At 42.4% G+C, this 12,390-nt stretch overlaps 1 protein-coding gene across 1 annotated transcript in view; it reads right to left on the bottom strand.

Moving 5' to 3' along the window:
* Nucleotides 1-8,670: 8,670 nt before the first annotated feature.
* The window catches only part of clvs2 (clavesin 2), a gene marked incomplete at both ends in the record, with an annotated part of 13,766 nt that continues 10,046 nt past the window's right edge, over nucleotides 8,671-12,390 (bottom strand). Inside the window, 2 exons of the mRNA XM_083777884.1 lie at nucleotides 8,671-8,752; nucleotides 10,542-10,738. Coding sequence (XP_083634010.1) covers nucleotides 8,671-8,752; nucleotides 10,542-10,738 — 279 coding nt within the window. The remainder of the gene's footprint in view (nucleotides 8,753-10,541; nucleotides 10,739-12,390) is intronic.

Raw genomic sequence — 12,390 nt, 5'->3', positions numbered from 1 at the left:
ACATTATTATCGTATGACAGGCAGACAGAGACAGTGGATGAAAGAAAGGACTTAAGGGTCAGGAAGGATCATGTGTTATAATTTTATCCAGATTCGGCTCAAACAAGGGGTTAAATAAATGTCGCTCCTATACAGTATATATGCCACTAATGTGTGGAACGCCCTACCAAAGAAACGTGCATCCCTAGACTCCTCCAAAACCGCTCTCAAAGAGCATGGGCGACTCCAATTCGAAAATGATTTCCTTTTTTTTTTCATAGAAGGGTATATATGCTGGAGAACCAAGAGGTGGAAGCATATAGGGCTGAATTAGAGCTCCGGCTAAAGTTTTGATAGCACTTTTGTGACAGAATCGGACATTCTGTGCAAGAATCCTGTTCTTTGACTGACTTTTTTCAAATACTTTTTGTTGCCATGCTTCCACCTGCCAGCTTGTTGTCGAGAATAGAGCCCAAAAATGTTATCTCTTCTTTTCTGGAGATTACTATAGCCTATGTCATCATTTTATTTTTATTTTTAATATATATATGTTCTTTGCACCACTCGGTTCACACGGGTGAGATTTTTGAGTGGTGCAACCACTCCTACATCCAGGAATGTCCGTATGTTATCATGTATCATGTATCATGTATCATGTATCATGTATCATGTATCATGTATCATGTATCATGTATCATGTATCATGTATCCGTCTTGAGCACGAGTGGTGTGCGCATGCGTGAAACCAGCAATGGCCAGCAATATCCGCACATGTGTGTACAATGCGTGTGCGTGCCTCACATCTTGTGGTAAATAAATAGCGTCAATGCTAGCGAGCTAAAATATAGCCATCCTTGCTCTAGAAAGCACCAATGTTTCCATCTAGACCACCGGATAATCAGCAAAGACCTCCGAACATCGCGCTAATTGACCAAACCATGGAGAGCTCCGTAGATTAGGAGTTATTGAAGCTTTTAGTCTGCCTGTATAACGGGAGGTGGACGGCAGCTCGCATGCGCAATCCGTTCTAGGAGGTATGCTAAAGAAGGAAAGGCCGACCCCCGTGGACGGCAGCTCGCATGCGCGATCCGGTCTAGGAGGTATGCTAAAGAAGGAAAGGCCGACCCAAAATAATAATGAAAAAATTGTTCTCAGCGACGCGGATTGATATCCATAATAAAGCTGAGAGAGAGAGAGAGAGAGAGAGAGAGAGAGAGGAGGGGGGGAGAGAGGGGAGTTGCACCACTCGGTTCACACAGGTGTGATTTTTTTATATAGAGACAGACAGTATAGGCTTACAGGAAATGGGGGAGAGAGATGGGGGAGTGACACGCAATAAAGACCGTCGGGATCGGGAGTCGAGCCTGCGACACACTGCCAGGCTCGGGCTGCTGGCCAAGGTGCCTGGACCGAGCCACGACCCAAGCCATTATGTCATCAACTCTGAAGTCATTTACGTTGACCTTATACTGCATGAGACTGCATTTGAACCCTCAGAGTTACAGACCATGTTATGGCCATTCAGGGTCCACTCATTGTGTATGTCTGTGGAAAAAAAATAATTTTGACAAAAATGTCCACCACAAACCAACATGGTGATGACCCTTGGGGCTGTATTTTGCGTGTCTTAAGTACCAGATCTTATTACTTAAGACCTGGAGGCGTGGTCAATGCTCTTTGGCCACTCAGAATAGCCAAATGGCATTGATCACGCCTCCAGGTCTTTAGTTAAGTAATAAGACCTGGTACTTAAGACATGCAAAATGCAGCCCTTGGTCTCAATTAAGTTTAAGATTTTAAGATAAAAAAGAACACTCAATCGTATCGCAGAGATTAGAATTTCTTGTGAAATTGTCCTCCGTCATATCCAAGGATGAATGACCTTTTGTTGATCTGCAAATTCAGTACCACTTATCCTTATACTTGATCAAACTGACCTGTAAAGTGCACATTTAGTATGCTCTTTCTTATCTTGTCTACACAAATCGATTCGCTAAAAATAGCAGATCTTCCAGTTGAAGCTTGTAGGCCGTCTATTTTTTGGCAAACGTTCTCCGCAGAATAGGGATATTGGGAGTTCAAGTGGTTCACAAAAGTGGAATTTTAAGTTTTAAGCGTATTTTCGTTATTGCTAGAAGCCTGTCTGGCTCTAGCACCACGAAAAAAGGGGAAAATAAGAAAGGGGGGAAAAAGTGTAATGCAGAAACCTGTGGCTTGTAGAATAATGTTACCATAGGTGTGCGTCGCTGTTTGATGACGTTGCGTAGAGTGGTCCTAATGGTCAAAAGAGGTGGCTGAAATGTGCCTGAATAATGTGTTTGATATTAACTGTACAATATGTGAAGACATCGAGGACGGGTCCAATAAGCCTTGAACCTTGCCCGATTACTATAGGGGAGTAACGATAAATTTAACAGCGATACGATACGTATCACGATACGTGGTTGACGATACGATACATTGACGATATTGGTTCATTATGGCGACACGATACGGTACGATTCAATGATTTTAAAATCGATACGGTAACTATTTAGCAAAGAAATTAAACACACATTCTTATATATACACAGATGGCGACGGAAACCATGCAAGGCACCTACTGTACCAGCACATCAGGAGCAATTAGGGTTCAGACTCTTGACCAAGGACACTAACTCTGGGGGAGCCCGCGGGTTCGAACTGGCAACCTTGCGGTTGCATGCACCCGGCCACTCTACCCCTGAGCCACCGCCACTATATGAACAAAGAGCTGATAAACATACAGTATACAGGTGTAAATGTAGATTTAATCTGTACATTCATTGACAGTAAAGAGTGTTTTTACAGTATAGAGAGGAGGTCAGATACATGAGACCATGATGTCAGACTGCAGTTCATGACAACCTCAGCCAGGACTTTCATCCCAGAATGATCAAAATAACTGCTCGTTTCGGTTATTATTAAACAATCAAAGTAGTGGGAGATTAAGTGGTGACTATAGTTTTAAAACATTCATTGACCTCATAATTTAAAAAAACAAAAAATACGTTTTAATACGTTCTGGTCGCTATAGTTTCCACACGCAGGTGAAATGTATCTGACTGCCAGTGATAAGTAAATACATAGTCAAATCATCGTTGTCTGTCAGACTGAAACCTTGTATGTCCAAAACGGTTATACCTTTTCAGGGAAACGTAAAAAAGAAAAAAAAAAGAAAAGCTGTGTTCCAATGTAGTTAATATTTAGTCACAAGCTCCTGTTAAGTCATTGGGCGCCGATAGCGCATTTTTATGCCTATTTTCATGTGTTTCTCCACGCCTTTTCACTCCTTTTTTATTATAATATTTATATTGATTACGGTTCACATCTGCGTCCTGTACGCGCTCATAAGACTCCAGTTCTGCTGCGACAAGAAACAAGAAAAAAATAAAATAAAATTCTGCTGGCTTATGCTGTCTAGTAATAAAAACGCAGTTTATTATGGTGATATCTCGGATTCTTCTTTTTGGCTCAAAGCAAATGTGCGCCTCATTTCTCTAAACGTTGTGATCCTCGGTTACAAAATGTATGTTTTGGGTGAATTAAATAACAATCGCGGCACCTGTTACATAACGATAACTCACTTCCTGATTCTCGGCTGAGTGAAACGGCGTTTCAGAATAAGATGCTTTGCCTATTCACAGACTGGATGGCGCCCTGAGCCACCACCAGATGGAGTTGTTGGCGGTAAATGTTAATACTTTTCATTGGCTCAATATTTATAAAACCCACACACACTTAACCACTTTCACTTAAAAAAAAAAAGAATAATCAAAAATAGCTACAATCTATAAGCTCACAGCACGTTGCGATGCAACTCCTTGTGAGATTGTAGATCTGCTATTTTTGCTACTTTTTGGCTGACACTGTATGACAATTTAGGGCAGTGGTTCCCAAACTTTTTCATGTCAAGGACCCCCAAATTGACACTAATTAGCCCGCGGACCCCCATTTGAAGAGATATTCCAGGGACCCCCATAAGAGAGGATTTTTACGGCAGTGATTCTCAACCCGTTTAATTTCAAGGACCCCCAGTTTGACATGCATATTAGTCTACAGACCCCCATTTAATGGCATTTCTATCTCTGGGACCCCCAATTTATATAGTAAAATTAATGGTAATTTAACTCTGAGAGTGTACAAATGGAACCATTTGTTCCATTTGTACACTCTCAGAGTTACAGACCCATAAGGGTCCATTTGGTTCCAAACTATCATTTAGCTGGGGACCCCCTGGAACTCCCTCAAGGACCCCTGGGGTCCCCAGACCCCACTTTGGGAACCACTGATTTATAGGGCATTCATTTACAAAACAAAAGAGGGGTTTAAAATAAAATCTGGTTTAAACATGGAGATGCAAGGTTTCTGCAAACAACAGTAACGACATGTTACTGAATAGAAAATAAAAAGGACTTGCTAAGTTTATCGAGATATACACAGTGCAATAATAATAATAATACCTAAATAAATAAATAAATAAAAATGTAATAAATAAATGTACAATCTTCAAATAAATTACTTTCATAGACATAAAGCTGCAGTGCAGTGGAAGTGTTGTTTGGCATTAAGTAAATCATTGTTGTCGCGCAGAAACCTTGTATCTCCGCCATTTTTGTGTGTGTGTGTGTGTGCGTGCGTGCGTGCGTTGATGCGTGTGTGTGTGTCTGTGCGTGCGTGTGTGTGTGTGCGCATGGACATTCAAGGTTTCCACCCGGCAGCAACGACAAATACAAATACAAATACTGTTTTAAATACATTCGGTAGAATTTTAAATCAATTAAAAGTAATACATTCTCAAAGCAATGTGTCACTTTGGCAGAAATGATTCCCATTGCATAACAAGACATTTTGATTTCATACATGTATGCATAATGACATTTTATAACATTTATGCATAACATGTCAATGATGTCACTGAAGTGAAACTCCAGACGTGGTTGTTTCAGCTCTTCTACTTTCGTGTCTTTAGTGAGCTTTTATTTAGAAATACCAAATATTATATATATAAAAAAACGTATCAGAGGAACCGTTATTTCATGTCGGCTTGTAATAAATAATTTGCATCAAAAAAGAAATAAACTATAATGCGCCAAAGTGACACAATGCCTTCAAATACTAATCAATATGTGAAAATGATACAAACATTGTAAGCTCTTAAAAGGGTGTGCCCTCGCCCACGAAAAACATAAATAAATGATATAGACAGTAATACATAATAAATAAACAAACAAAAACAAATAAATAAAAAGCTCATGATTGTAAATTACTCGTTACATATCATATCACTTGGTAAAGGTATACCCTTTAGATTTCAAACGGCGTATGATTGCTGCCTTCCAGGGGTGAGTCAGGGAAATAAGTAACCTTATGCAACCTTAAAAAAACCCACAAAGGGACCACAGTCCACATAAAGGAAACAAGGATGCGCGTGTGTGTGTGTGTGTGTGTGTGTGTGTGTGTGTGTACAGTAGCAACCAAGGAAAGGAAGAGCCACATATCAAATTGTGAAAATAGCATATCTACAACATATTTCTTTTGACATTTTCTGTGAAAACCCTTTTTTGGTGGCGGAGGGGAAAATGTTTACATGTCAACACAGCACTGCGTTGACATTTACCAGAAAATGTATTTTGTCTTTAAATCAAGTATACTGTAACTCAAGTACAAGCGTGACAGAGCACCTTTCGCTTTTATAGCCGAGTAATATTTGACCAGAAGTATATAGATACTTTGACTCTAGTAGCCGTGCTGCAGTTTTGTCCACTACCCAGGGACGTGCACACATATACATCAAAGGGGGCTTCAGCCCCATTCCCTTTTACCCGTCTGTATAACAACTGCCCCTCTCCACCAGACCACCAATGCAGCATTTACTCTGGTGAAAGAAATGCAAAAATGCCACTCCTTTCCATGCCATGCCAGGCAAGCATTCGGAGAATTGCTTTTTTTTCTCCGAAGTCTCCTGAACTGGAACGCAGCATTTTGCGTTGAACTCCACGTCGTTACACACCGCATCTCCACTATATAGCTAAAGAGTGCTGGGTTGTGTTTACCCCCGAGAATAGCAGATCTACAAGCTCACAGCGCGCTGCAGTGCGACGCGTTGTGAGCTTGTAGATCTGCTGTTTTCGGTCCAAAAGTGCCCTCTTACGGGATTTCAGCCCCCCCATGCCTCTCTCTAACACTCTCCGCACGTCCCTGCCACTAACCATTTACCATTTATATTAACAGTATTCGTTGCACAAAAAAGTGGGAATAAATATAACAACAAACATCCGTATCAGCTGAGCTTATCGGCCAAATTATTCTTTTAAACATCGATATCTCAGAACCGGAGGAGTTCCATATACACATAGGTGGGTGAATCCTTATCAAAAAAAGACATTTCAAGAAAACACACGTGTAACACATTTCGATGTTCGTGCGTGTCCGTTTGTCTTCCAAGAGGCGTGAAACTATACCGCACACACACTATAGTCGTTCACATTATGTTGTCATTAAACAGCATACATGTGTTTTATTAACAACACATGACACAATCTATTATTGGCACATTGACGTTATTTAGGATGATAATAAGAGTGACGCGAGGAGGAGTTCTGTGGAGCAGCACACACTGTCAAAGAATATGACCACACGCTGCTGCTGCAGCCCGGGGGCGGGGCTTATAGGGTTGGGAGTCCCCAGACCTGAACCCGGATCCAATACAGCTGGAATCGGTTCCGTGTCACGTTTTAGGAACCGCTTTCCCGGAATCGGGTATTATCAGCTGGTATATGTGTGGACTTCAAGTCTGCTATACAATTATACAATACCAGTTTACAATACCAGTTACAATACCAGTTACAATACCAGTTACAATACCAGTTTGTACACTCAACTCTGAGTGTACAAACCAAACGTACAAACCAGTGTTGTTTTCGTCGACTAAATCTAAAACGAAAGATGTCCGTCGACGACTACCTTTTTTTACTGTCGAGAACTAAATGGAAACTAAGCTACGATGACTAAAACTAAGACTAAATATATTGACAATTTCGTCAAGAAATAAAAACTAGACTAAAATGTTAGGAAGGGACATAAACCAGTGATAAACCAGTATAGATAAAATAAGTCATTTTGGTTGCATGCTGAAAATAGCCGATCTACAAGCTCACAACGCGTCGCAACACGACGCGTTGTGAGCTTGTAGATCGGCTATTTTCAGCAAGTGTAAAATCAGTCATTACGACGGCATCAAGACACTAAAACATTCCACGTGACTAAAGTGTGACTAAAACTAAATGAAAACCATTCAAGAGACTATGACTAAAACTAAAATCAAAACTCGCTGCCAAAAACAACACTGGTACAGACCAAATGGACACTTACAGGGTCCATTTGCATCCATTTGGTATACACTCTCGGAGTTACAGACCTGCAAGAGTCAATTTGGAACCCCCCCTCTCAAGTAACCTATATGTAGTGTGTCCCTGCAATTATATGTACGCAACACTTGTATATGCACGAGAGAACTTCGTAAAAGGTTATAATGAAGGCCAGAATGATATTGGTTTTGTAAAAAGCATTATTAGGAGTGGTTGAAGGGAACCGTTAAAGTTCGGAAACGTTAGCGTATACACAAAGGATCCCAACCCCCGGCGGCTCGCTTGCTTTTCTTTTTGGTCCACACGTATACGGCCACTCCTCCTCTGTGGTTTGAGCAGGACTTTTAGCAGAGTCATCGCCATAGTTATATATATATATATATATATATATAAACTAAAGGGCGGACTGCCCCCCAACCCCCCCTCCTTGCTCACATGTGGCGCTTGAAGCGAGCCGGGAGAGAAGAACGGCTCCATCTTCTGCTTCCAGGCATTTCTTCTTTCTTCATTTCAAGACGCAGAAAAAGTGCCGACCTCCACGAGGAGCGCGTGCGTCTGCAGCGCGTCATGTCAACACACACATTTCAAAACGAGCGCTCTGCGTCCAAACACGGTATAGACAGCCCCTGACGGTGGTGGCTCCTTTCGACGGGTGACGTATCCACGTGGCAAAGCGGCGATGCTCTCTTGGCTGAGCGGTGGTATAGGTATAGCCGCTTGGTCTCTGACGTGCGTGGGTTCGAATCCCAGGCCGGTACAGTCTGCAACTATGCCTCTCATCTATTGGCAAAGGAAATAAAACTTGTGTGTGTGTGTGTGTGTGTGTGTGTGTGTGTGTGTGTGTGTGTGTGTGTGTGTGTGTGTGTGTGTGTGTGTGTGTGTGTGTGTGTGCGTGCGTGCGTGCGTGCGTGCGTGCGTGTGTGTGTGTGTGTGAGTCGCTGACTGTGTGCGTGATGGATTACGATTGGCTAGCAAAGGGTAGGTGATGGATTATGATTGGCTAGCTAAGGGTTGTGTTTGGTTTGACCAGGCCAGAGTTCAGCTTAAAAGGACGCAGGTTGAAATCCCAGCTTTGTAGTCTGTGTGTGTGTGCGCGCGCACGTTGCGTGCGCATGTGCATGTGTAAGACAAGGTAAAGAAAGAGAATGGTGTGTGTGTGTGCGTGTGTGTGTGTGTGTGTGTGTGTGTGTGTGTGTGTGTGTGTGTGTGTGTGTGTGTGCGCGCGTGCGTGCGTGCGTGCGTGCGTGCGTGCGTGCGTGCGTGCGTGCGCGTGTGTGGGTGGGTGGGTGTGGGTGTGTGTGTGTCAGTCCAGGGCCAGTAGGGGAGCAGTACTGGTCTCTCTGTCCGTCTGTCTCAGGGTTCCTGGTTCCACGGCAGACTGAGACCTGAAACACACAATAATATTACTGTTAGTAGTAGTATAGTCCCTTCATTTAATAATATTATAATAATATATAATAATAATATTACTGTTAGTAGTAGTATAGTCCCTTCATTTAATAATATTATAATAATATATAATAATAATATTACTGTTAGTAGTAGTATAGTCCCTTCATTTAATAATATTATAATAATATATAATAATAATATTACTGTTAGTAGTAGTATAGTCCCTTCATTTAATAATATTATAATAATATATAATAATAATATTACTGTTAGTAGTAGTATAGTCCCATGTGTGCTCTGGTGTGGTTTAAATGATCTTTTAATACATGCAGCAAGTATTGTTACAGCAATTTTACAGTTTTACTTCTAACTTCGTCAAATGTACTATTCCCGGGATCTATATGAAGATGTATTGATTGAATATCAATACGCACACACACACGGTTCCAGCTCCATCACAAAGTAGTTTCCCCTGAGGACCAATCAATGATGAGCCTGTCAATCTAGCAGCATGCAATGTGCGTGCGTGCGTATAATCAGCCGGTCTGTGAGTCCAATCAATAAGTAATCAATAGAGAACAACCAGATGTCTTAACCAGGTTTATTTAATACTTAACTAACCGAAAACTATTCCTGTGAACATAGTTTAACCCATTTAGATTCTACAAATGCTTCTAAATCCTGATAGTTTTCTGAAAAACCCATGTTTCTATGTCAGTGGTTTTCAAGGTTTTTCATGTCAAGCAGCACCCCAAATATTATATGAATTTGGCCACCGACCCCCATCTGAAAATATGTTGTTTTAGGGGACCCCCCAGAACCAAAGATTTTAGTTAAAACGTGCGCTCTGAAATAATATATATTCTAAGATTTGCGCCACATTTTCAAAAATAGATCTGCAAGCTCGTAGCGTGGTATTGTATTGTATTAACATTAACCCATAACCCATAACACACACACACACACACACACACACACACACACACACACACACACACACACACACACACACACACACACACACACACACACACACACACACACACACACACACACACACACACACACACACACACACTGCAGGGGGTGGCCGTGGCTCAGGGGTAGAGTGACCGGATGGCAACCGCAAGGTTCCCAGTTCGTAACCAGGGCTCCCCCAGAGTTAGTGTCGAAGTGTCCTTGAGCAAGACACTGCCTGAACGCCTCCCGATGTGCAGGTTTGTGCCTCGCATTGTTTCCTCCGGCATCAGTGTGTGAATAGAGGTATAAATGTAGTGCACAATCTCTGTAAAGTGCCTTGGATAAACTATGGCGCTATTTGCACCATTTTCCATTTAGCACACACACACACACACATGCATGCGCACACACTGTCACATTCTCTCTTCCCCTCAGTCTGTGACTCCACCGTGGCCACTCCCACATTCATTTCCACCACACTACAGTCCCATTTACACACCTGTCTTCAACTCCCTCGTCAGCCCACCTGTGAACACTTTGCCAATCAACCTGCTCCTATAAAACTGGACTGATAAACTCTCATTGTCAGTTCATAGCTTGATGTCATGGTTGCTTGTCTGTGGATTCCTGTTTTGACTACATTGTCATTCTGCAATTACCTGATTCCTGCCTACTACTCAGTGTAAGATCTGCCTTATTCTTTATTAAATACTTAACTTCTATTCGTGTTTGTTGTTACTCTGCACTTGGGTTCGACTCTGTCTACATCCACGACACACACACACACACACACACACACACACACATGCGCACACACATTACCTCTTCATGTGCTCTCGTACGTGCAGGGCGTGGTAGGTCAGGGTGTATTCCGTCTCGTCGTTGTACTCGGGGCCCAGCAGCGTGCGCGCCCAGATGCCCATGTCGTACGGCGGCAACGTGCCTCCGAACTCCGACGGCAAGCACTCCGGCTGGATCAGCTGATGGAGGGAGTTCAGGTTGTTCCCGTGGAGGAAGATCTGAGAGGGGGGCGGAGAGATGGAGGGGGAGGGAGAGAGAGAGAGGGTGGGAGTGGGAGAGAGAGGGAGGAGGAAGAGAGAGGGAGGGGGAGAAAGAGAGAGGGAGGGAGAGAGAGAGGGAGGGAGAGAGAGAGGGAGAGAGAGAGATTAAATAGGTAACATAGGCACCTATCAGTTATATATATTGGTATGACCAATAGTAGAGTCACCAGGCTGTATTTTGCGTGTCTTAAGTACCAGTCTTATTACTTAATTTAAGACCTGGAGGCGTGGTCAATGCTCTTTGGCCACTCAGAATAGCCAAATGGCATTGATCACGCCTCCAGGTCTTTAGTTAAGTAATAAGACCTGGTGACCATGCAGATCCAAACTGTTTATTTGAGGGACAGAAGTTTTGTGTGTCTGGGACAAATAAGTGGGGCAGGACTGGATTATCAACGTATTACTGAAGTTGCTATTAAAAATGCCTCATGTCATATTATAACCTGACTTTGCCAGATGGGGGCGGTATTGGGTAACCATGTTCCCCAACACAGCATCCATCTGGAATCTCTCAGGGAGTTCAGCTAACACGAACAGCTCCGTGGTCTAACCAATCAGCGTGAGCTAAGGGCGGGATATGTGCGAAACCGGATGTGAAGCTATATAGACACGTCAATATGATTGGTTGTGTTTGCACGCCCACACGGTGATAGACAGACGGTCCCATCCAATCATCTACCAAGTATCTTGAAAAAAAGGATGAATTTGCTTCCGAGATCCCAGATCCCAATAAGCTGTGAAACAATTTTGTGTAGCAAGCTTCTTGGATCTGGCAGCGTCAGGTTAGTCATATTCACCCATGGGCCTAATATTGCCTATCATTTTGTTATTAGACCCCTTTGGAGTCTCACATTTTGATTTAAAATGCTAATTTTGGTCATGGGTGGTATGGCGGCTATGGCCGACTTGGTACTGTAGTCCCTAGGGGATATTTCTCATGTTATTTTAACAGTTTAAAATCACATCTGGCAGGAAAAGAGACAATGAGAGAGAGCTTTACAACAGAAAACCAACTATTAGGGGGACTAACCATTATGGCATTTGAACACTGATGCCTGCCATGCAGTCAACCTAACCTTAGGTTTTGCTAGCTCCTTAGCTATTTCTAAAACCAAATAAAAGACCCACTTGTATAGGAAAAGCCTTTTTAAACCCACAACGATGTATCCATTCATTTAATTTCCACTGACACTGTAATTGCATGCTGCCTTGTTGTTGTAATTGATTATGATTCACCGTTGTTTTTATATTGTTAACCCATTTAGGCCGACGGCCGATTCTAAAAACGCCTTCTAAAGCCTGACCTAAGTTTTCTGAAAAACTTCAAAAATGTATATAGCAGCATCAATTTTTTGTAATTTTTGAATACTGTACATACTGTACAGAACCCAAATATGGGTTCCCGGCCTGAGGGGGTAAGACACCAAAAGGGGTTCCCGCCCAGAACACTGTGACACTGTGTCTAAAAAGGTGCTATATAAATTAATAAAGTTTATATAATTACATTGCTGTGAGTCAGAGTAAACAAAAGCCCGGTATAAGCAACAGTTGCAGAGCCCAGCTGCTTGGTGCCAGACGGGCACTGTGAGCACACGGAGAGCACAATGCTG

This window comes from Protomyctophum parallelum (genome assembly GCF_964188405.1).
Source record: "Protomyctophum parallelum genome assembly, chromosome: 12".
Classification (NCBI taxonomy): domain Eukaryota; kingdom Metazoa; phylum Chordata; class Actinopteri; order Myctophiformes; family Myctophidae; genus Protomyctophum; species Protomyctophum parallelum.
Note: the sequence above shows the minus strand (reverse complement) of the source record. Positions and strands in the feature narration are given on the sequence as shown.